Source organism: Pyxicephalus adspersus, chromosome 3 (genome assembly GCF_032062135.1).
Source record: "Pyxicephalus adspersus chromosome 3, UCB_Pads_2.0, whole genome shotgun sequence".
Lineage (NCBI taxonomy): Eukaryota > Metazoa > Chordata > Amphibia > Anura > Pyxicephalidae > Pyxicephalus > Pyxicephalus adspersus.
In genome coordinates, this window is record NC_092860.1 from 82,591,583 (window position 1) to 82,617,678 (window position 26,096).

The 26,096-nt window shown below is 34.2% G+C and overlaps 1 protein-coding gene across 8 annotated transcripts in view; it reads right to left on the reverse strand.

The window, feature by feature from the left end:
• Nucleotides 1-5,472: 5,472 nt before the first annotated feature.
• Nucleotides 5,473-26,096, reverse strand: part of MAPK10 (mitogen-activated protein kinase 10) — a 126,225-nt gene continuing 105,601 nt past the window's right edge. For 4 of the 8 annotated variants that reach the window (XM_072405463.1, XM_072405468.1, XM_072405469.1 and 1 more), the window contains 5 exons: nt 25,097-25,221; nt 23,241-23,360; nt 22,740-22,803; nt 21,991-22,068; nt 5,473-15,281 (listed from right to left, as the gene is read on the reverse strand). In XM_072405463.1, the coding sequence (XP_072261564.1) occupies nt 15,139-15,281; nt 21,991-22,068; nt 22,740-22,803; nt 23,241-23,360; nt 25,097-25,221 (530 nt within the window). In that variant the 3' untranslated portion in view covers nt 5,473-15,138. Of the gene's footprint in view, nt 15,287-16,188; nt 20,328-21,990; nt 22,069-22,739; nt 22,804-23,240; nt 23,361-25,096; nt 25,222-26,096 lie in introns of those variants that run through there. The other 4 variants (XM_072405466.1, XM_072405465.1, XM_072405467.1 and 1 more) reach the window with 3 other exon arrangements.

Sequence of the window (26,096 nt, forward strand, 5' to 3'; positions counted from 1 at the left end):
CTAGATATGTCTGGCTCTTTCTTTTTCTACAAAATTTGATTATTGTACGTTATTTAAAAAAAATGGTTTGTCATTGATTGGTAATGTTTACACTTAAGGATTGGTGAGACCTGCAAGAAATATTATTTTAGTAGATTTTTAAGAAACTAGAAAAGACAATATGTAGTAGAAAAGAGACCCATATGTTTTCTGTGAAGAGGGCTTTAGCAGAGTTCAAATCCTGTTAGTGGTACTACAAATTTTCTGGGTACTTCGCTTGTGCTTTTTAGGAGTTATTGGAAGGACTTGGTAAAGCCTAAATTCCTCTCCCCCAAGCCTGTGCTATTATCTAATGACACCTAATTGTAAGGCTGGTTTTAAAGTGTGTCCATTCATATAAAACTTTCACTGACTAATATGAAACTATGGGAGGTGGAACCTGTCAGCTTTGTTACATAGGAGAGTTGAAAGTAGTCTGAAAGTTATCTATTCCCTTGAAAAGACATATGCTGAAAATCTGCTTCAAACACATAGTTAAGATATTATCAAGCTATAAAGTTACACTTATTGTTAAAGATTTATCTCACCAGTGCATATATAATAATCATTTTACTGCCAATTACACACATTTTAGTGTTCAATATGCAACTCTATAATTGATTTAAAGGGGGTTTTCATTTGCTTTTTCAACAAACAACCAAAGTCCACCTTTTTTATGTCCTATTAATAAATAAAACTAACAGATAAAGTTATGGCTAATTCCTAGCAAAGGTTAGGTGTTAAACTTTGATAAAATGATGAACTAAAAATAAAATGGTATCCCAGAGCTTAACATTTTTCCCAATACCAAGTCCAGTTCCCACCCAAAGTTTTTCAACCTTTTTTAAACCACGGTACATTTTTTACAATAAAAAAATCATGTGGCACACCACAAATCAAAAATGTTACAAAATGACACTCTCTAGCTAATTCTCTTGTCTCCAGGAATAAACAAGGCAACTAGGCTACCTACTGCCACCCACTGACATGGAAGAGTATTACATTACTCTGCCAGTCACTACAGCACAGACACTCGGAAATGGTAATTGGATAATTTCCCTCGGTACACCTGAAGATCCCTCACGGCACACTGGTTGAAAATCACTGCTCTAAGTCGCTTTAGGTCCTACAGAAGTACATTAACAAAAAAAAAATGTGAACCCTTAGAAATTATCTATATTTCTACATGAAAGGTTAAAAAACTGTGGTCTTCTGTTAAGGGTGCATTTGTAGGTTTGTGGTGTGCTAACACACAAGGTAATTGGGTCTAAAGGAGTTTGGACTGTATACATAACAAATTGAATTATCAATTGTTTATGTGTGTGCCTAAAAGAATGTGGCGAAAGTTACCTTTGCAAGGAATAACCAATCACGTGCAAGGAAATGTAAACAAACACGATTATTGATTGCACATATTTGGACAGCAGAAAGCAAAAGTTTTACCTCATGCACCAAACTAGTTATCCCTAATTAGTTATCCCTTGCGAAGAGTTAACTCACTTTCTTTGGTCAACAACTCACATCTGTGATTTGTGTTGCCATAAAATGCAATGCAATTCAATATATATAAAATAAAAACAAATCATTGTATGAACACAGCTGACTTGAGCTAAACATTATTTTAGTATATAAAATTAGTATGATGAGGTGTGGGATTCATCTGCTCCACTTCTGCACAACAGGATAATAATCCAATTTATGGGAACCTTAGAGAAAAGTTTGCTGGATGTAAAAGGCATTAGGAAATTTTTTTTAAAAGTCTAGTCTGCAGATAGTTTACAGATAAAAGAAATATATATATATATATATATATCCCCCTAGAATTCAAGACAATAGCAGCACCAAGTGCACAGTAACCTACAATAGAGCCTCGTCCTAACTGTGAAACATGGTGGAGTGAATAAAAAAAATTGTGGATAGTGATTTCTCCCCAGTACCTGGATGGTTTCTAGTTCAAGAGAAATAATTGGGTAAGTTCAGAGTTGCATCAGAAAGTTTCACATCATCTATCAGTGATTTAGGATTCCAAATATGTTAAAAAAAAACAACATGAGTGGCTGAAGAAGAATGAATGAAAGCCAGAGCCTTATCTGTAATCCTAAAATTACTCAAAGCATCCTAATAAAGCAGTTTAGGCAAGGCCCTCTATTATATATATGAACCAAAACAGTTTTGTACACATGGTGAATGCTGTGCAGGCCTAGGCAGCAGTTAAAATGGAACTAAACCCACCTTTTGACCTGTTTATTGGACAGAATCTCAAATTAAATATGTTATGAAAATAATACATGTGCACCACCACATAGTAGTTAATAGCAGCTAAGACAGAGCCATCCTTGGACAATAAAAAGGTTTTGTTCCACTTTAAAGATTTTATTTGACTAACACTATTGGCCCTCAAAGAGGAATTTCCTCAATTGTAAGGCCAATACCAGTCAAAACATTTTTTGCAGTAGCATCTCTGTGCCACAGAAGAGTCATTCAGAGGTGCAGGGTATGATCAGTGGGCAGCAAAGAAGCATGGGAGATTAATCAAATTGCTACCTTCTGTCAGGGAAACTTTTTGGGATTTTGTATTCTTGACAGGATCACTTTCTATGCTGTTTAAGTCCTGATAGTAAAGCATTCTGATATTCTCTTTCTTTTCGGTCTAATACCCATCTCCTGGATTCCAAAATGACAGAAATTCTCCTTCATGGCGATAGAGATAGCAGGAAAAGAAATATAAAGCTTATAACCTTAAGTTAACAGAAATGTTTTCTGGGTGTGGGTTTTAAGGATTCATATTTCCTTTTATTAATGGCCATGATTGGTAAATAAAAATATGTAAAACAATGTCATAGGCTGTAGGGGCCTATTGATTTGTTTGCCCAATATTAGCTATCCTGCTAATGATTATGTATAACACATGCAAATGTTTAAAAAAGTAAAGCAGTACGAAGAAAAAGCATGGACATTACCCAACTAATAATATTCTTAGTATTATTATTAAACTGGACGCTGTACATTAAATAGGGGTTGCCAATGACAGACGAATACAGACAGTGACACAGGAGGAGAGGTCCTGAATAGTTCACAATCTAGGAGATTACCTTAAATCCATTTTCTTAACTCATTAAAGTTTAATCTGATTAGTTGAAGTGAACATTATTGTAACATCACTCTTTAGACATAAAATGTGCTAAAACACATGTACACAGTAAACATTTTCTATGTCAAAGAAAAAATTAGAAATGTTATTTGTGCTCTTCATTTTTGACAACATAACTGGAATTGGAAATTTATAAGCACATATATTTAAAATTCTTAACAGGTTTTGTTTCCTGTCAAAATTGGCATATAGCACTATTGTATTAGCACTAAAGTGGCATTTAGACACTCTATTCACTTGAAAGGTGTACCTGGCTGCCGTAGGTGGAGTATGTAGAGTATGCAAGCACATCTTTCACTGCTTGTGAATACATTACTTTTAAAATCATGGCAAAGGTGATCATTAAAATGTATATTTCAAATAATACTGATCTCCAGTCTTTCCTATGGGAACTGTAAGTATTAAAGTAACGATCTCCATAGGGCATAATAAAACGGCAACCCGGTCTGATCACCACTTTTTAAACATGATGGATAGTAGAAAACGTTCCAGCATATGTTAGGATTACTAGGTTACTTAGGAAATGCCAAATATTTGTAGAAAGGAGGATCTTCCCAGCTTTTCCTAATGGGGCAATGTGAAAGATGCAACTATTTAGGAAAACATAAAGGGACTTTTCTAGTAATCCTCTAGATCACCTTTTTAAAAGTAGGCCCCTAATTATATCCAGACAGTACTGTAAATTGTACATTTTTTTTGATTCCTCCTAAGAAATTGCAGAGCATTTCATAGTATGTGACCGTGCCTTGGTACCCCTTCACTTACAGCCTTTAAGCCTGCAAATTGAGATCTAAGGTTCTGCTGCCTCAAGAGATTTGATGATGTTCTTTTTCATGAACTCTTTAATGGGAAAGATTAACTTCAGGGGAACCATAGCTGATGCAGTCCTTTTTAACATAGCTTGCAGTGTTCAGTTCCTTTCTCACCTCTTTAAAGTAAATAGGATGCATTTACCAGTTTTACTATTTATTAATGGATTGTAGCACCTAAAAAGGTGCTACCAACCCCTTCTTGCATTGCACATTACTAATAATGTTTTTGCTGAATTAAAATAGGAAAATATATCCAAACTATACTTCCCAACTCATGGACACACCACACCTTACTGTGATTAGTTATAGGACGTTTTTTGGGTTGAGGTAAAGTTTGCCGGAAAAGGATACTTTCATCTATGGAAAAGTTTATCTTAAGTTTTAAATCATATCTATTTGTATTTTTTTTTTTTTTTTTTTAAAAAAAGCTAAATTCTTCCCATTGCACTATACTATAAACACCTTAAAGATTTGTACAATAGATTATATCATGCAAAGACAAGCAAATGATTGTGTTTATGGAGATCTTCAATCTGTATGACATGTACATCCGATATTGTTAATAAAATAAAGGTTTTATTTATAACTATACCAAACATTTGTATTGTGCTTGTGATGCGTGTTTGTATAAAGATTAATTTCCCAGCACATTGTATTTATATACACAACGCAATTCATAGTGATCAATGAAATTGATCATGTATGGGAATTAATTCAATCCCGGCACTGGCAGGGGGAGCTGGGAATGTAGGATATCCTTGCATGCAAAGCTCAGCTTTTTTGACCTTTTGTTTCCAAAAGAGGGAAATTTCCTTTATTTGAGGGATATTTGGGAGCTTTGTGCTATTTTAAAGCTCATAAAATGGACACAGTACATTCACTTTACAGAAATGATTGGCAGATCCACCTCATGGCAAAACAGGCCTGGTCTGGTCAATGCCAAAGCAATGTATAGCAATGTATGCCTGCTTCTAAGCATATTGTACATATCTACAATTTGTCAGTGGTTATGATTAGCAACTCCATTCTGTTGTTTTATGTGGTTAACACATTCCACATGCTATTGCACTTGGGTAACTATTTAGGGTAATAACAAAACTGATGGCAGTATTCAGCATATTCAGCATACATGCACACCAAACTATGCAGCAAAGGTAACATACAGGTGATTAGCTAGGTATCACCCTCTCTATTTGTGACTATTGCCCTAAGCACAAAGTTAAGGATCTTATATTTGTCCTTTATTTAAAGTCCATTTAAAACTGAATATCCACATAAAATGTATAAATCATATGTGTTTTATTGGAAAACATAATATGACCAAAGAAATTACCTGGACGTGGCTTTAAATACTTTAATCCTGCAGTGCTTGTACTGCAAATAAACTATGAGCTATTCATTTGGCTGCTTCCAAAGTTTAAATGTTTATTGAAATGCATTTTATTAGAAACATCTATATAATGAAGTTTTACAACAAAAAACAGTAACACGTTTTCAGTTCAAACATTTTCTTTTATTTTCAATCACATACATATAGTTTTATTCATATACAGTAATTTTAAAATATCGCGTGCCTTTTTGAGTTTTATTTACTTTTTTTATTACAAAAAAAAGAAAGGTCAGTTGTTATGTGTGCTGCACCTTGCACCTTTAGCTAAATATTGAAATGAATCTTTGCTGTAAAAAGTATCATTGTTTGAAACTACTAAAACTAAAAAAAAGAAAAGTCAGTTTGATACAATGCATTTTTTGGAGAGGATCGGCACAAATCTCATTCTCAAACCAGAATAAAATGATCCACAAACAGTACAAAATAAAGACCATTTGCTAATATTATCACAAATATAATTACACCAAGTCAGCAGTTTGAACCCCCCCTGAACAATTATGTTCCGCCACAAGATATGTTTTATTAGAGAATACATACAGTAGGCACTGCGAATAACCTGCATTGTCTACTTGAGGATACTATGCAGTTGCTAGAGCCATGCCCCAGACCTATTCATCAAGTGTACTGGCAGAAGGTCCTGATAGCTTCAAAGTATTGATAGTGTTTTACGCCAAAGCTTAGTATGATGCAGCAGATGTACAGCATACTCTTCATAGCTAGTTAGTGATCTTTTGAAATTTCTTTCAGTACAATTGTCATAAGGGAAGTTGTGTTGCTGGTATCTACTACTGTGACCTGAACACTTCAAACCATAGATGCATTATTGCAAACATATAGAAATGAGACATTTCAGATTATCCCAGGTGCAACATTTTATAGTGCTTAAAGGCTAAGTAAGCAGAATCCTTTATTGGTATTAAATTCTATCTAAATAATAATAAACAGGATTTATATAGTGCCAACATATTACGCAGTGCTGTACAATAAATAAATGAAAATCAATCTACTAAGTTCAGAACTGGACCTGAAAACAGCCAGTCTGAGTCTGGCAAAGGTATCACCCATTGTGTTACTGATGTAATGCATTTTTTTTCTTTTGCTTTCCACTTTCGTTGTGGAAATTTAAGAAAACTAACCATACACCACCTCCAAAGTTATCAGCATAATCAACTTGGTAACAAGGACCAGTCCCTCCACCATCTGGGATACTAACCTGAATGTCCTTCATCACTTGACTTATGGGATTGTAACCAGGCAGATGCCCATCTCTATATGCCTTTCACTGATGCTTAAAGATGGGAGTCCCTCCTAAAAAAACACTTGTGCCAAGATAAAAAAAGCAGATATCTTTGCACTTTTATAGGGAGAATAAAGCAACTTAATAGCCATTAACATCAACATTTCGCCACCACATCCACTTTAACTATCTCTTGCAGTACAAGAGGTATGGAATACCGATATATTTTAACACCATTGAGGTGGTGGTTTGGTGGCCTGACCAACCAATTGTGAAAGACATACAGTGGTGTCAGAATGGTGGTGATGGTAATTGTGGACTACATACATTGCCAGTGATGGTTTCTCCTATTTTGTTTTCTTAATTTATATACTTCTAAACAAAGTTTGCAGTTAGTTACTGAGCGAGCCTCTTTTTTTTTCAAGTGAATAATTTGATCAAGCATCTCATTGCACCAATCCTTTCCATCTGTAGACCACATATTAATTCTAAGGTAGCTGTTTCATGCACCATGAAGCTAAGCACATGTCTCATTGATTCATTGCCCATGGCTGAAAAATAGCAGCTTCCACCTGAGACATACCGGAATGTAATGTGATTACAGATTCTGATTTTAAAATGAGAACAGATTCTCTGTACAGGATAACACACTAATTCTTTAGCAAATGTCATGTATATTGCCATTTAAAGTTAAAGCAGAAATACCACAAATTTTGACAACTAAGAGGATGAAAACATTAGTCATGGTATTCTGGCTGTACATCACAACATAATAAATGGCACCCCCTTCATTATAATCCTCCTCAAGTAGAAAAATCACAAAAATACCCTCATAATATAGAGGTCATTTGTAATTTCAGGTATTGCCTTCACATTACTGGTGCTGGCTCAGGATTTTGTGAACATTTATAGAATTCAACAGAGTAAAACACAAACAGCTCAGAAAATATATTTACCAGAATATTTCTTATTGTCCAGTAAATATTTTATAGCACCAGAACACACTCAGAAGCATCTGAAAATATTCTTGTCTACTGTGACCAACATATTATGAAAGATTTGAAAGTTTTTTTTTTCCTACATCAAGATCACTTGCCATTCAAAAATATGTTTTGTTATAGCAGTAAAACGCTTGTTTTGTCTGCTATGCAAATCATTTCCACCAAACTGGAAAATTTTAAGAAATGTGCATGCATTTTCTTCTGATGTGTAAATTTTGTGTGTGCCATGGTAAAAGAGTGGGAAAATTGCATATTTTAGTAAAATACAGTTTTTAGCCTGCCCTCATAGCCCCTTAGACCTTGTTGGTTGGTTGGCTGCCACTGACAACTTTTAAGGATGCACATTGGCTATTATGCTTGGACCCTGTGTCTACTAGATATATATTTACCTTTCTTCACTTCTTGTTAAGTAGGAAAAATAGATAACTTTGACATGCTAGAACATGCACCTTTTACCTCTTATATTAGTAAACGTTTATCCCATGTATAGCCAGTGATAGATTAACACAGTAAGGCAATGCAGTATACTTTTATCTTCTTAACTGTCCCTGCCGAAACCCCTAAAGACCTAGTAGTAGGTATGGAGAGAGGGGGCACACTACCTCCCATAAAGACAGTGCTTGGTAAATAAGCAGTCCTTTCCCAGGCCTGAGAACTGTCACTTGATAGATGTTGGCTATTTCAAAGAATCTTTGGAGGTTCCATCAGTGCTCTGTTTGGGAGCTGCTAAGAAGGTTTGCTACAGCACCTTGTCTGGACATTACTCTTTACTAGCTTTACTTTTGAGACCATCCGTGAATTTTACTAACAAGTCGTTAATAAGCAATCATAATAGTTTGATGCTAATAAGTTGTAAATTGCAAAACAAGAAGCATGTGGTAGGGTGGTAACAAACAGTTTGGACAAATTTCTAACAATAATTTGTTGGCTTCTTTATTGTATTATATATATATATATATATATATATATATATATATACACACATCATTACCTGGACATGTTACGTAGTAGTTACATTTCCAGCTCTCACATAAATGAGTCTGTACCTGTCACATAAATTTAAATGATTCTGGTCTGCTGTGATTATAAAGTAAATACATGAATATAAATAGATTCAATTTTGTCACTGCTTCTATAATTGTTCTTTATTATGAAGAAAAGACTGATGATAAAAGAACTGATCACAACCAATATCACATCCAGATAAAAGGGAAACCGAAGGGGCAGAGCGCGCCTGATACATAATTGAGCTAACAAGTAGAAATTTAGCCACCTTTGCCTATTGTCATGTGAACATTTCCACATTTCCTTTCCAGCTTTAATTCAACAGTTAACTATGCCTGGGGGGAAGAAATGTAAAAAGGGATGAATGTGTGGGTTTTAGTAATTGCAATCCAGGCATCACGGTAACCCACTAGACTATATTTATTGTTATGCACTGTAGGCCTGTCCCTAGGCCTGAGCAGAATAGGCAAAAAGGGCATTTTGTTTGTAAAGCAAACATTATATATATATATATATATATATTTCGAATCATCAGCTGAAATAATCTCATATAGGCATATTCACCCATTTTCCTAGTAAGGAGTTTATACTAGCAGAGGGATTTGACTTCAACATCAAACGTTTTGTGCCCACAAGCCCCAGTGATAAACATATGTCCTTGGCACTATGAATTGTTGGTATTATTTTTTACTGGTTGCAGCAATTTGTATATTACTAAAAATCCGACTTGTCCTGTATGTATACCCAAGCATTGGCATTGAAATTTTGGCCTTTTTTTACTGTAAATAAAATAAATTATAACTTCTGAAGTGCTTCTAAATCCAATAGGCTGAGATGCTTTTTTTCTGTCCCTGCATAACCTTCTTTGTATAAAAGTAAACTAGACTAGAAGTGAACTTGATAAAAGTAAATTAGATTTTATGTCATGAATTATCTGTTTATCTGCAGTTTTGATTTGTAGACAGGCAGGACAGAGATTTTAGCGTCCAAAAAAACTAATTACACCTGATCTGATTTCTGAGCTTAAAATAGCTTGGAAGGAATTGTCAGGTACCTGAGGACTGGATTAATACTGGTATAACATATTTTCTTAAATAAATAAATGCAAACAAAATACATAATCAATAGGATACCAATAAATTAAGCACAAATGTAAGCTGTTTAATTTTAACATTAAAAAGAGGCTTTTTTTACATGATACAATGCTTAATATTAAACGTTTTTTTTCTCCATGTATACAGAGAGGTTGCTATTATATTTTGTAAATTGTAATTAGTATCCATGCAAAGTTACCATAAATACAACTATGTGTGATACAATGATATGAACAATAAAAATGATCAGTAAATGGTGAGATGCTAAATGTAAATAATGATTACTGGCCACAAGTCCCATTGTGCTGCATATTATCACAGAACCAAAATGTGTTATTTCACTGAGGAGTGTAGGAGAATGATATAGGATACAACAAAAACTGAAAGAGATGTGAGAATTAGTACACCCAGTTAATACAGTGTAATACAGCAAGAATTAGTACACTAATTAATACAGTGTAAATAAAGCAGTAAATGTTCAATTTGCAATACAATAAATCAAAGAGTTTTCACTTGTGGCAGGTGCTTATTACCTGTCATATGAACATAAAGGGGGAGGTGTGAACTGGGGAGCAGGGGGCTCCACCAAAACTGGTTCAAACTTGGATTAGGTAAAACTTCATATTGTGGTTTTGGAGTATGACTTCTCAAATGATTATGAAATAACAACTGTTTGTATATGTACCCATTTCATTTTGGCAGTAGCATTTTTTTCTCATATATATGTTAAATCTTTTGATACAATGATTTAAATCCATTTAAAGTATGATAGAATGATATTCGAAATGTAAACTATATGCAAAGTTATATGTTATTGTTTATGGTTTTGTTTAAAGGTGCGATATTCTGCCATCCCTCCCTTCTTTTAAAATGTTGGTGCTCTTTTTGATCTACGCTGGATATGGGGAAATCATGCTGATTTGGCCAGCAAATACTTTATTATATAAGTTTATTAGATCTTTGGAAATTGTTTAAAATTGATTTAACAATGTTTCCCATTAGATTCAATTCCTACCTTACTGGCCTGTCCTCCTACTCCCGATGAAGCAGAGAATTTTGTGAAACACGTAGAGAACAACTAGGGCTAGCTATTTTAATGCTGTATTATGAATTGGAAAATGAATAGTGAAATAATTGCTAGATAATATTGCCTTTTGTAATCTGTCATACTATATTCATATTCAAATGGTAATCTAACTAGAATGCTTTTTTTACTTGTTTACTTTTAATCACATTGTGTAAATGTCTTTAAAGACCCAAATATATGGTCTGTTTTGTTTGTAACTGTTAGTTTCAAAATAAAACATAATTTCCAAAAGGAAACCTTTGCTGCTATTGTAAAGGACATGCTTGCTAAATATCTACCTCACCCTTGGAACAACATAAAACATTACAAAGGCTAAAATTAAAAAATAAAACCGTGTATGGACATCTATGTTGCCTCAAAGGCACAGTTGAAATTATAAGGCTATTTTCTTTGGTTACCACTTTCCTAAAACAAAAAATAAACAAAAAATAAAATTAACATAATAATACATTCTGAGTTGTGTTTATAACTCATCAGAGGTTCTACTTTATCCACTGGTGTAACTCATCCTTTAAGGCATGTCACAAATGGCACTTTACTGCCCCTGTCAGACTAGCTTTTTTTGCTATATGTATGCTAAATCATAGTTGTCACACTTAATGCATATCAAGTTATTGGCTAAAAAGAAGGATAAACATTAAGCCTGAACATTGTTCACAATATTTATTATGACGACATAGATGCTTACGCTCATATGGCTGATACTGTACTTTCCACAACCATAAGACAACAAGATTCAGTTTCTCAACACAGTTATCTACTTGTTGGCAAATAATCACATCACAATTGTAATATCTCATATCAAGATTAGAGGTCTTGGAACAATAATTAGTTACTGCACTTTGCACATTTCTATTTAACTAATAAAAAACTGTGTGTGAGGTATGTCAGCTCAAAAGAGAATGCAAGACCCCCTGCCAGACACATTCATACCAATCATCAATGTTTTCCATGTAAAAGTGTGGTCTCAAAGACCAGTGCCTAAAAGTATGCTTCCTGAATTACCTTTTACAATTGTTTTATTTTACTGTATGTATGTATACTATACAACAAGAAAATGCGTGAAAAGACATGGAATGAAAAATGTGTTTTCCTAGATAGTCAGTCAAATAGAATATTTGTTATTAATGAATCCATTATATAGACTCATCACATTTTAGAACTGGTAGAAAAAAGGTATTAAAAAAACAAAAAAACAAACAAAACTCAGATTATAGCTCAGTGTTGGGATGAAGATTAAAACATGAGTCAGCATGGTTTAATGCCTGAATTTTTATTGGGGACTCATGACACAAAAATATATAATGTATCATTACTTCACAAACTTTCATTAGTTTACTATCTTGGTAATTTGTACCGTCTGGAATATTGCCTGTGAATATGATTTCCATCAATACGATTTAAAATCTATTGCCGCCTTAGTAAACTAGAACCTCAATAAACGGGTGATTTTCTAACATATTAAGAACAAAAACTTTTTCAGAACATGGTAACTGTTGGCTTATCATTTTTATAATTATAGTTTATAATAGCACCCCTGCCTTAGTTTGATATCTCAGATGACAATAATTCGACAATAATTCAAGTGAATATGTAAATATGAAAAAAGTAAATGAATGCAGCCACCACATCAAAAACTAGTAAGCTGCAATATATTACATTTTTGTTTTGTTTTTGGGTTTAGATAAAATAAAAAGCAATTTCAATCGTCTAACAACCTTGGGAAGAATGCTCAGTGTGTCTTTCCTATATATCTTCACAAACTATCCACTAAAGCTGCATACACAGGTGCAATCTTTTACGATCCATTCCAATGACTAAGCACTACACGATGCAAGAACGAGTGCTGTACATACTGCACCATTCACTCTATGCAGAGGGGAGGGGGAGAACGATGAAGCAGCACCCCGCTGGGCACTCTCCCCCTTCCCTTGTACTAGGATTGTTCGTCGTCCATCGTCCGTGGATCCGCCAGGACGGTCGTTTGGACGATGGCGCTGTACACACGCCAGATTCTCATCCGATATCGGCCCTGAGCCGATTATCGGGCATGAACCATTGGACGTGTGTACATAGCTTTAGTGGGAAGAATTCTTTGATTGTTATCCTTAGCTGTAATAAAGCAGCCTGGGAAATAGCCAGACAAATAAAAACTCACTGTTTTCCGAGTTCTGTTATCAGGCATTTTGATTGTTCTTTAGTTCATTGCTGATTGCTGCAATGACCCTGAGGAACTAATACCTGAACTCATACTTACAAGGCCTTTTGGCGCTTTAATTAGTAGTTCTGTGATCATTATTTTTGTAAAAGTCTAGTGAAACATTTATTGTCTCTAAAATACCTTTGAGTGATTGATTTTTATTTTTCAGAAGCAGGTCCACAAAATGCCAACATCTAACAAACACGTTAAGTCCATAAACAAGATAAGACTTCAAAGTATAATTCTCCTGAGGATTAAAACATAAAATACAATGATACATTTTGTCCCTGATGCATAATTTAAAGTAGTAACTTTTCGTCTGCAACCAAGAATTATACAATATTATTCATACCAGTTATCCAAACCTGTTTCTTTCTCATTTATTCTAAATAAATTCTTAAAGGGCATGTCCATTTTTTTCATTTAGCCACCCAGTACCCTTTTTTCATCATCAACAACTAGAGTCTGCTTTACATTATTTTGGATTTACAAAAACCTCCTAATGATGGCTGTTGTTTGCTATGGAAAGGGTAAATATGTGGATATATGGAGGATTTATTCTCTTTTTTCCATTCCATACAAAATAAACAGTACTTTATGCACATTGCTAGATTGTTCTTATTGTTGCTGGTAAAGATCACTAAAAAGTGTATCCAGCAACAATCATTGACCATCTGTAAAAGGCTTTAGACTTATCTCTGGCAGGCACACTAAGCCAAGGAGCATGACTTTGGTTGGAAGGGTCACAGTAGTAGATTACACCAGCATATGTCACAGAAATTCTAAAATTATGGTTTAATAGTTCCATACAGTTTATGGAAACAGGAAGGTGTGGGAAGCAACATAAAAAATGGAAATCCCCTTTAATGTAAAAATGGAAATAAAATTAATTCAGACTGCAGGCTCAATTCACAAAACTAACACAGCAGGACAAGGAATTTTACAGTTATTTTCATCTGAGCCCAATGAGAAAGAAATATGATAGTCAAGTGGCTAAAATGAAGATCCTTATTCTTGTGTGAAAGCTTAGTGAATTAAGGCTTACATATCTATAATAATAGAACAACTTTGTGTGCCACTATCAATAATGGTAAAGCAGCTGCCATACCTTATGCAAAAAAATATTCCAAATGGCATAGCAATAATTGCCATGCTGTTTGGGAGTTTACTGCAAAACCTACATCCTTCTTATTCCTGAACCTGATAAAGAAAACATTTCTCCAAAAACTAAAATTTACAGCTGTATACAAGACCTTTTTACTTTAACCACCGCTTTCATTCAGCACATCTGATCTGAAATAAAAAATATTGTGCATGTAAAAAAATAAATTGCTATTTGGAGTGTGAGGAGTGTCTGTGTTTCTGTATGATCCGTGTTATTCTGTCTACTGTACTTTGAGTCTTCATGCTCTTTTCTGCTAAAGATGCATTTTTGACATATGATACAAAGGTTCTGTTTGTTTATCACAATCTGACAAATGTATGAATTGAACATCTTACATACTAAGCATTATATTACAGCAATAATTTCTGTAGCTAACACAAAACAGGCCCTTTATTACTATATATACTGCTCTATGTAATAACTACTGTACAGTTGTGTTGCTTTTTATAATATTACATATATGCTTGCATGTATACAGTACATCTGATGTACAAGTGTGAAATTATCTACATCCATCTACTGGAAAGATGGAAGGCTCTTGAACAGATATTTAAACGATTCTGATGAAATAAAAGTACGTACAGTACACGCATACGTTCATATGGACACGCACACGTTTGAATGGCGACTGCACATTTTTGTCATGTCGTAATAAGAAAAGGTAATTGGAGCTTGCTGGTTTCACAGCCATTACAATGTATGCTAAGAGAATTTTTTGTTTGTTTGCTTGTTTGTGAAATAACCCATTTGTTTCTTGTAGTAAGCATAACCAGAAGACCAAAGCAGAGCAACTATAAGTTAAATATACATTTGAGCTTAGCTGCATGACATAACTCTTTAGGAGAAGCAGGTTAGAAGGGAAATATCTGACATTTCTACTTCCTTTCTTTCCTTTTCTTGCAAATATACAGATAAACTGAATAATTCCCAATCGCATCATCGTCGAAAGAAGGTGGGGTTTCTCAGGCAGGCGGCTAGTCACCTGCAACAACCAAGGGGTCCCGCAGAAGCTTCCAAGCTGCTGTCTGTGTCGGATGCCAGTGTCTGGTCAGTGGACATGGAGGAGATATCGTTGACAGATGAGGACGGAGGGAGGCTCTCGCTGCTGTTCACTGCTGCACCTGTGCTAAGAAAATGAACGGCAAAGCAAATGAACCTTAGTAAATTTACGCCAAATATCATCAATGTTAAAGTCATCACAATAGTCAACATGTGTGGCTAACAACCACTTGTTTCTTGTATATCATGGCATATACGGAAACTAGGCCAACATCTGCCAAAAATCAACTGCAATGAACATATTTTTACTGTATAGTGCTATTTAGTCAACCAGCAAACTAATCCACTCAGTAAACTGGTATGGGGATCCTCTGGTTAAATGGGACATCCTATGGGGATTATTATATGGGACTACCTGCTTCCCTGTGACATCATTGCACTACTACTTCTCAGACCCATAATCACTTTTGCTCTCATTTAAATCTGAAAGCTTTTAAATATGCTTAGTAAAATTGTACTCATTTACACATAAACAACAAATGTGATGGAATTTATGTAATAAATGTAATGAAAATCAATTTATTTTCTTAGGATGACAAAGCTCACTCATCCAACTGTATTCATGGAAAAGAAGCTTTGCCATACTAGGACAGGAAGCATATTAGCACTAATATAGGGGTAGGGGGACATTTAGTATGGGACATATTATAGGGCTAGGGGGACGTTTAGTAGGGGACATATTATAGGGCTAGGGGGACGTTTAGTAGGGGACATATTATAGGGCTAGGGGGACGTTTAGTAGGGGACATATTATGGGGTAAGGGGGACGTTTAGTAGGGGACATATTTTAGGGCTAGGAGGACGTTTAGTAGGGGACATATTATAGGGCTAGGGGGACGTTTAGTAGGGGACATATTATAGGGGTAGGGGGACGTTGAGTAGGGGACATATTATAGGGGTAGGGGGACGTTGAGTAGGGGACATATTATAGGGGTAGATATTATAGGGGTAGGGGGACGTTGAGTAGGGGACATATTATAGGGGTAGGGGGACGTTGAGTAGGGGACATATTATAGGGGTAGGGGGACGTTGGGTAGGGGACATATTATAGGGGTAGGGGGATGTTGAGTAGGGGACATATTATAGGGGTAGGGGGACGTTTAGTAGTTCACAGAAAAAAACTGGGCATGATAGCATTACATGATATTTCAGTTTAGTACTGGCAGACAGCATGACCCCAACCCAAATTCTATTTAACAGGAAGCAAAAAAGAAATTCTGTTTTATATACACTTTAAGTATGCAGATAAAAACTAGATAAAGATATATATACAGTACATTTTCATATATTCACGGACGCTAGCAGAAACAAATTCTGTAAAACTGGTGTATTGCTATGCTGCTCCTAAACAGAACAAAGACTAGACTGGTTTTAAGTAAATATAGGTTTAAGTGTGCAATAGAAAATAAGATTTATTTTACCTATAAAACTTATGTTACAAAAAAATGATGGGAAATGATAACCTTGCCTCAAAGCTTATAATATATTTGTACAACAACAATTGTACAATAAAATGTCAGATACATCACTTTGGTTTCAATGGAATAAAAAATGTAATAAAAGTATAGCTTTATCCGGTGGTATATATTTAGGACTAGAATTTAGAAAATGTAAAAAATAATAAGTATGCACATGCAAATATATTTAAGTCATTCTGGTTAAGATTTGAAAAGAAGTTAATTTTATATTTCACAGATCATTATATGCAAAAGTTACAGAATTTGGCATTATTCTCATAATTCACCCTTCAAGGCTGGACTGTGTTTTAGTACTTTCTTAATTTCACTACTAAAGTATGTATGGTATTTAACTGAAAATAAAGATTCTTGTGTGAAACAGGCATTTTTATTGGAAGTAAAATGATTAAAATACCAAAGGTACCGTATACACTTCTTTTTGCCCTCAAAAAGGCATTAGAAAAATGTTTTTCTATTTTTACTTGGGTCACTTTAGTAGATGGTGATGTGTCCTTATGTAAAATGTGTAACAAACCTTTTCCATTGGAAACAGGAGACATGTGTTTGTTACGTACTTACTTTTAATATGCAAAACATATGGTATCTATAAGAAGCATGGTATCTATACAGATTTAAACCAGTTTTCTAAAAGCTGCCATTACCCAGAAATAAAGTCATACAAACATCTTATATTTAACCTATGACAATAAAAAAGTTATTATTGTAAAAAATATATTATTTATAATATAAAAAAAATACCTAAAGCAACTGCTGCTAAAAGCAAAAACAGTTTTCATAACAGAAATAAATGATTATCATAGAATATTAAAACTCCCCATGGTAGTATCAAATAAAATATTCAAGAAGAATCCCTAGCCTAAAGAAAAAAAAAACATTTAAAAAAGTTGAACATAGCATTGTATACATCTTGTATATAATTCTCAATGTGTCAAGGTGGTTTTCAGACCAAAATTAAATTGATTATTTTAAATCGGACCAATCTAATTCAGATCATCAAAAAAATGAAAAATGATCACTGAAGTTTTAGAAAATTGTCAGATTCCCTTTATTTCCAACAAAGTAGGCTTACCCTACCATATAGCAAAGTGCTAAGAGAAAAAACACATTTTAACACTGACTAAATCTTTGTTTTTGCTATAGTAGCATAAAGATCGGTAAAAACTACTTATTTATGGGATAGAAAAAACACATAATTCTGTAAAGCTTTTTTTAAAGTCATTATGAAAGCATGTTTTAATTGGTTATATTTGTATGCATGAATAACTCTAGAATGTAATTCACTGAACACAGTGGATAAGATACCACACAGAGCTCCAAACAAATAAAACACAGCATGCCATAATTCCTCTGGCCAAACATAAATGTAGTGTGAAATATAATTGGGAGTCTGCTGGAGAGACAAACCCTGCAAGTTAAGTGAGTAGGAGACAGCTCTTAGACTGAACAATGCTGCTGCTTTCCTCAAGTTATTTGCAATGCATGTAGACTGAAGTGCAAAAAAAAAATTCAAGGAACAAAAGACAAGTCTGTGCAAAAATTTACATTTTCTTATGTTTAGGCTTCTCAGTTGTGCTGACATTCGTGCCTTTGTATTTTACATAGAAGTTTTTTTGCTCTTTGGAAAATGAAATCCTTGGACGTATTGCAAACTGGATGAAAAGGACCCTATACAAATGTTGGGTGCTCAAGGTTGCATGCCTCTGTGGCTGTAGAAAATGCCAGGTAGCAATAAATTAAAATGTCCTTGGCAACGGTTTGAATGTTCAGCGATTCTTTTTTTATTAACATTTAAAAAAAACATTTATTCTGGGGCTAATGGAAGACAAGGACATTTAGCTTTTCTTTTTTGGAGGTAAATCTGGCTCCGATTTCACTGCCTATACACCCCAATGACTGATCTGTCCCACAACGCATACAAATGAGGCACTTCACATTTGGAATAAAAACACAAACAGTTTACCCGCAGATTTAGGGGTTCCAAGCGATTTTTAGATCCAAAACACACCATTTTATATATATTGTATATGTAGCGGTTAAAAGATACTTCAGCACAGAATATAACTATTGACTAAGTAAGCAAATAAATTCTAAATTTGATTTATATAAAACACAGTTACAGAGGGTTTTTTTTACTTCATATCATAACCTAGTTGCTTACTATCATTGGTACAGGAACAGGTTTTTGTTGTGCTGGTATGGTTACATTTTTAGGAATTCCATCCAAACGGTCTACAGCTGTTGAAGGGCAATACAGGGTCAAAAAAGAATAATGATATTCTTTTTTAAAACAAAACTTCAGCAGGGTATTGATTAAAACAGTGTTCTTAAGGTCAAAAGGTATAATAATGAAGCAGTGAATGTGAAATTAACCAAAAAAAAATTACTGCATGTTTATATTCCTAGTGCATGTATTTAAAATTTGTAGATAATTTACCTGCATGTTTGATAAATTTCACATTAGATGCCCTAAATGACCCATATGAGTTTTTTTTAAGTTAACTGACATATACTGATGCTGCAACATTTGGTATGGGAATGTAGGCTTCAATGGGCCTTAAAAGAAGGTTTGCCAAGTGTTGTCCTTTGTTTGGCTGCATTAGGAGGAAATCAGCATATCCAATAGAACTACTGCAAAAGCTCACCTATTTGTCCAGATCATGGAAGCAAGCCAATTAAAGAGTTGTTCATAGTAAGTACCAGTAGCTCAGGTACACCACTGATCTACCATTGTAGACACCACTGATCTACCATTGTAGACACCACTGTCTACCATTGTAGACACCACTGATCTACCATTGTAGACACCACTGTTCTACCATTGTAGACACCACTGTTCCACCATTGACAGTGTTGGGGCTAAAAAGTACCAGTATTTTGCAACATGTTCTCCTGCAAAAGACTAACCTGCCAAATAAAGAAAGTAAGCTCACAGAAGTCTTCTGCTAATTTCACTTTTTTGGGGGGTTTACATGTAGGAAAATAAAAGTAGTCCCTCTAATTAATTTAAGCATTATCTTGCCTTAAAATGGAGCTCCACCTTTAATATGTTGTTTTTGCACGACCCTTCCCTGTGTAAAATAATAAAACGTTTGCAAGCTTCCTTTACACACTAATGTTTGACTGCTGTCTCCAATCACCTTCTTGGTCCAGTAACAGCAGTCCACTTTAGATATAAAACTTGCCCATTTACTGTGAGCCTGTCCAGAAAACCAAGAAACCCCAAGGGAGGACATATCAAATATTTTGCAACATTTTCCAAATTTTCTTCACTCTGAAATTGCACACTTCGTTATTTTTAATAAAAGGAAATGGAAGAATTTTTTCTTGGGGTTGTAGAAAAATATAATTTTGTATCTTTATTTTAATCCTACATCTTTTTCTCCTGGTTTGCAATGCACAATCATGTTAAAACCTATACTCATGTTTACAAATATGCCCCCAGGGATAATGAATATTGACTGTCTAGTATGATGTAGGTGTATATAGGGCTTCACATTTGTTTCTTCTAGGTTTGCATTTATTTAGTGAAAATATATTTCTCTAATTCTCCAGACTGACATTGGCTCAATAGAGCAAATGAGAGAGCATGATGGATGTTCTGTGTCTCTGTACACACCGTGTTCCCAGCACCTGTTATGAAAAAGTAGCATATATGATTATATTGAGTGCTGTACAGTCATTTCAGATGAGATATTTGCAATGGTGCAGAACCTAGAGATTAGGTGTCCTCCTAAACCAAGTACACAGATACATTTTCACACTCATTGGGCCTGATTTATTAAAGCTCTCCAAGGCTGTAGAGGATACACTCTCATCAGTGAAGCTGGATGATCCAGCAAACCTGGAATGGATCTGGTCCAGGATTCAAAACATTTGCTAGCAAATAGTAAATGAATCAAATTACTTTGAATAAATCCATTCCTGGTTTGCTGGATTATCCAGCTTCACCGATTAAAGTGTATCTTCTCCAGCTTTGGAAAGCTTCAATAAATTAGGCCCATTGTGCTTTATCCTGATGTTTAATGTTATACATCATGAAATATAATGTAAAATATGCAATGTATATTGCTTTTTATTTTTTATAAATATTCTTTAGGTTAGGTTTGAGTACAAAAAGGGTACAGTACAGGTTCAAAAATCCGGCGACCTCAGGACCTGAGGTGTGCCAGATTTTCAAAAATTGTGGATACTTGAAGGTTATATATGCTGTATATTTTAAAATGAAAAAGCACTAAATGAAATGACACTAAAGGAAAAGCAAATAAAATTTTAATGTTCACCAAATAAATAAAACAGTTTTACAGAATTTTAGTTCAACTATGGAAAATAGTGTCTCTGAATCTTAATCATTACCGTACCCTCGAAAAGAAGCTAAATAGCAGATGGGCTGTCAGGATGATCATTATCTTGACTGACAGTAACAGAATCCTCAGCAGCAGGAACAGCTTCTTTTTATGGAGGAAAAGCAAGACTTAACAGCTAATTGTGGAGTACAGCACCATCAAAACATAAACGGTGCCTCAAGAAAACAGTGTAAATTTGAAAATGTGCTCCGAAATTTATGCCGGTAAAAAAAAAGGATCCAGATTATTGAAGGCCGTATTTTTGAATTTCAACTGTATTAAAATATTTTAACTTTTTGTCTTATCAAGGTAGATACTTAATACACATATCCAGCCAGTTGTGTATATAGTCATCCACCATAAATATAATCTGTATTCACTTTTATCACCCAATGATTTGCAAAAGAAAAAGAAATGCTTTGCATATGATTGGACGATTAACATAAACACAACTTCAATTTATTTACAAGGGAAAGTGAGCAATAACTTGAAAAATGCATATCCTCTTTAGTAAATCAACCTTACTAATATACTAGCTTGAACTGAAACCTACATAAACAGGCAAACTGTCACAATAAGAATTCACAATCTAAATATCCTCCTTTCTTTATCATTGCTCCTCAACTTCTTGTAATTCTTGTAATCCTTGTAATTCTATACATGAAGAAGCAAGGTATACATTAAGCCAATTAAGTTCCAACAATGTCACACTGGGACAAATGTGTTCAATATTGTTAATAGTGGCTAGTGATTGCCAGTTATATTGTTGGGGCAATAGTGACAGTTACTTTAGAAGATAAGTGACTCCCAGATTAAGGAATGTAAGAATAAACACTACATGGTACTTAAAACAGGGGACAGGGGAGTTCAGGATATGTGTTTTTACAGGTTTGCCTTAAGATAGTAAATGCTGAAACATTTGGAAATATGTGACTATTTACAAAGAGTACCTGAAGGAGAAGGTTGTCCTTTTACTACGCCATTTTTAGTTTTTTCTTCAAAGTTCATAACTTCCTTATAGATGAGCTCTACAAAATAAATGAACAAAATTAAGAAAGAGCCAATAGCTAGTTTTACAACTAAATTATCGGGCTGCATTATGTCTGCTAATATACAAAGCAAATTTTTATTAATAACTATGAGTATCATTTGCACATGTGTCTACTCTCATCGCAAATGTACTTTTTTTGCCCTAGTCTAAATTACAACATACAGTATTCTATTGGCATGGAGAACAACACAACGCTACTGTAACCCCTTTTCTACTTATCTTATGGTGCTTACCAGGTGTGATGCTCAGATATCCAAATATTTTGTACCTATAGTGTAATATGTACACATAATTATAATGAAACATATAATTCTATACACTATATCGAAAGGGATATAAAAATAAGTAGTATGGGGGCACTGCAGCAATACAATATATCTTTATGAATGTGATGGGCTGCAGTGTGGAGCAGAGGACACTAGGGGAGAGTAAAGTATATCAACAGAGGGGATATTTATACTCTCCATAGAAGTAGATCCTATTTAGTAAAATACTGCTACTATTGCGGGATTTTTAACCACAAGACACCAGGGATATTCAAGGTAGCTGAAAACTGACACACCCAACTATGTATGATGGTCTGATGGCCTTCACTAACCGGTGAAAATCCTTTATGAGTGCAATAGGAGCATATAGATATTACAATACCTTTCCATTCTTCAATTGTGTGTTCTCTTTCATCCAGCTGCTTGTCATAGATTTGAGGAGGGGGCTGTAAAGTGCAAAATAGAGGGAGTATGACTATTCCTGTTCAGTTTACATGATTTGAAAAAAACTGGATAAAACAATATTTAGTAGTTTACTGATTAAAGGAACATAAACTCTGACATGTAATATAATACTATATGAAAAACATAAAGAAGCAGTGTACACTTTACATACAGATTTTACATTTAGGATGACGTACTGGGGCTGATTTTCTAAAGAAGATAAGGATCTTAAACCAAAGAGATGTGTGAATATTCAGTTCAACTATCCAAAGCATGAAAAGCATCTCTACATTTACAAGAATCTGCTTTTCATAAGGTTGGTTAACTGAAGTAAATATTCTTACATTAATATACTGGCGATTTTAAAAATCAGCCCCATTATGTCCAGTACAGGCTAGAAGGTAGTGCTAAAATCAAAAAAATTATGCGCAGGAGTTACATCATCAGTGATTATCCATTGGTTAAAGTGGATTGCTTCGTTCTCAGAAGTCCGACATGGAACTGGTGTCGAAGATGGCTGCTTCCTCTGATGCGGCGATGACCGGTCCTGTATGGACCTCTATGGTAAAGTAGATGTGAAGAGTAAACTAAGTTCCTATTTTGTATAACAAACTCTTCAGCTGGAGCCATACACTCTGTCATTTCTAATGTTTCATTCTGTAACAACTGAATGTCTGGCTATATTACCATTGAAAGCAGCAATAGGAGTCTGTAGACAGTTTGGAACCATTGCTCAAAAGATTCAGTACAAGTCAAATAGTTTAAATGCTACTGCTACTTACCATGCCAATTGTATGATTACTTATACTACTAATATTAGTCACAGAAACAGTAGAAGATCATGAATATATTGTTTTAAATTATTGAAAAATAACAATTTAATTGTTAATACATTTTAATGTACCAAATTTATACAATGTTGCATACTGACATAATATAAAAGTATTTTTATGAATAGAAATTCTACAATAATTATAAATTAGGACTTTAGGTTTTTTATACATGTTTTTTTTCAGTGTTTATTATTTAAATACTTTCATTTTACTACAGTATATTATATAAAAAAAAACCTAAATCTGTATGGATTATCTATGCAGCATGCCCTGTACTCTGTAAAAGCTATAACAAAGCGTATTTTCTAAACTATTCAGAATTTAGATTGTTTTTTTTTTGTTTTTTAATAAGACATCATGTGGCCATGAAAAAAATAAGTTGTATCTGTAAGGGAGCGGACATATCAACTCCAAATCTTTGTAGCTGTATGAGGAAAATGATAGATGGATCAGTGTGAGCCTCACAAAAAAACCTTTAAATTTGTCTGCTCTTCTTTTTGGTTAGCATTACTTATGTCTGTTTATACAGAACAATGGTAAAACCTCTTAATAGCTATATTTTTAAGTTCTGGAAAAACTGGTGATGCTTGGAAGCAAAGAACCTCTGAATACAGGATCATAGGCTGTGACAATATGGTCTATACTTTATCTCCCTCAGCACCACTTTGTAATTTGAAAGCTTTGTACTCTACATGGGAGAAATAAAGGTCTTTCCTGTGTGATTACAGGCAATGGGAACTTGAATGAGTCATCAAACTGAAGAGTTATATAAGTGTAATAGAGGGTGCTTATCTTAGAATATATATCTTTATTTGGAGGAACGAAGAAGGGGAAAGTAACATTAGATATAAATGCACAAGATATATAAAGCTTCCTATAACATGTTTCTAACCACTTAGTTCACTGCTGATAAAATCACAGAAGCAAAAAAAATTCCCCTTACTTTTTTTCTGTAGGAATTTTTTTACAAAGAACTGGCAGCATTAACAATCTAGTACATGAAGAGAATGGAATATATTCCAGGTCCATTGGATTTAAATGGAACTAAATAATTCTCCATCAGAGAATAATTGGCAAATGTTATATTCACCTCCTAATAAATAGACTCCTATGTTCACAGAATCCATGTCCAAGATTCCGTTGATTCACTTTCTAAAAAGTAGACAGCCTCGATTACATTTTTTGATATTCTACAAATATGCTATTATAAATCCTAGAAACAAAACAATAACAATTGTATATGATTGTCTTGAGTCTAGCCAAGTCTGTCTTTGCAGTTCCTAAAGAAGCACTTATTCACTATAGAAAACAATATTATTTTACCATTATGTAAAGTCAACTAGTGCTTTTACTACTCTAAAGCAAAGATGATAACGAATAAACGTAATACAACTTATACATTTTCCTCTTTCAAAAATTATATTAAATACATTTTTATTTCTTTTATATTAAAATGTCTTACCGCCTCCACCTCTGCAGGATCATACCATACATTTATGTAAGGGTGCTGTAGTGCCTCATCAACCGATATTCTCTTAGCTGGATCTATGACAAGCATCTTTGATAAGAGGTCTCTTGCTTGACTGGCTGTATAAATGAAAGTGACAGCAAAATGTATATTAACTTCCCTAGTGGTTGAACTTGATGGACTTATTTTTTTTTAACCTGACTTACTGTACTGTATTGTGATACTGTACTGCAGACACATACAAAACAGTTGTATTACTATGCAGAAACATTTTTATATGTGGCAAAAAGTGTAACATTTTGTATATTTATGCATAAAAAATGAAATATATACAGAATAAATGAAATCTGGAATGTGGTAGAATAATAGATTCACATTGTGAATGTGCAGCCACAAATTTGCAGCAACTGAAATAGTACTCATGCCAATCTGAACCAAAATCCCTGAGGAATGTTTTCATCCCTAAGTTGAATCCATACCACAAAGAATTAAGATGGTTCTAAGGGCGAATGGGGGGGCAACTTACTGTTTAGTATTTGAGTGTTTGTAAGTGTAAAATAGCATGTATGTATCTGTGTTTAAATGTGTGATATTGTTTATATATGTATGTCATCTTACTCATATGGGCCTGATTTATTAAACCTCAGTGAAGCTGGGTGATTCAGCAAACCTGGAATGGATCTGGTCCAGGGTTCAAAACATTTGTTAGCAAATAGCAAATCACTTTGAAGAAATCCATTCAAGTTTGCTGTTTGCTGTCCTAGCATGTTGTTTTTTTGTACTGTTTTCCTAAAAAAAAAAAATTTGAGATACTAAAATATGACAACAATACATGAACCAATATTACTAGTCTTATTAATACTTTTAAGTGTTCATGAGTGATGAATGTAGTTACAAAGTCCAAATACCAGCATGTATAATTGATAGCCCTCAACTTTAATTGGTGGGTCTGAGGAGCTCGAACCCCATATTCTCACTGTTACTAGGACCTCAA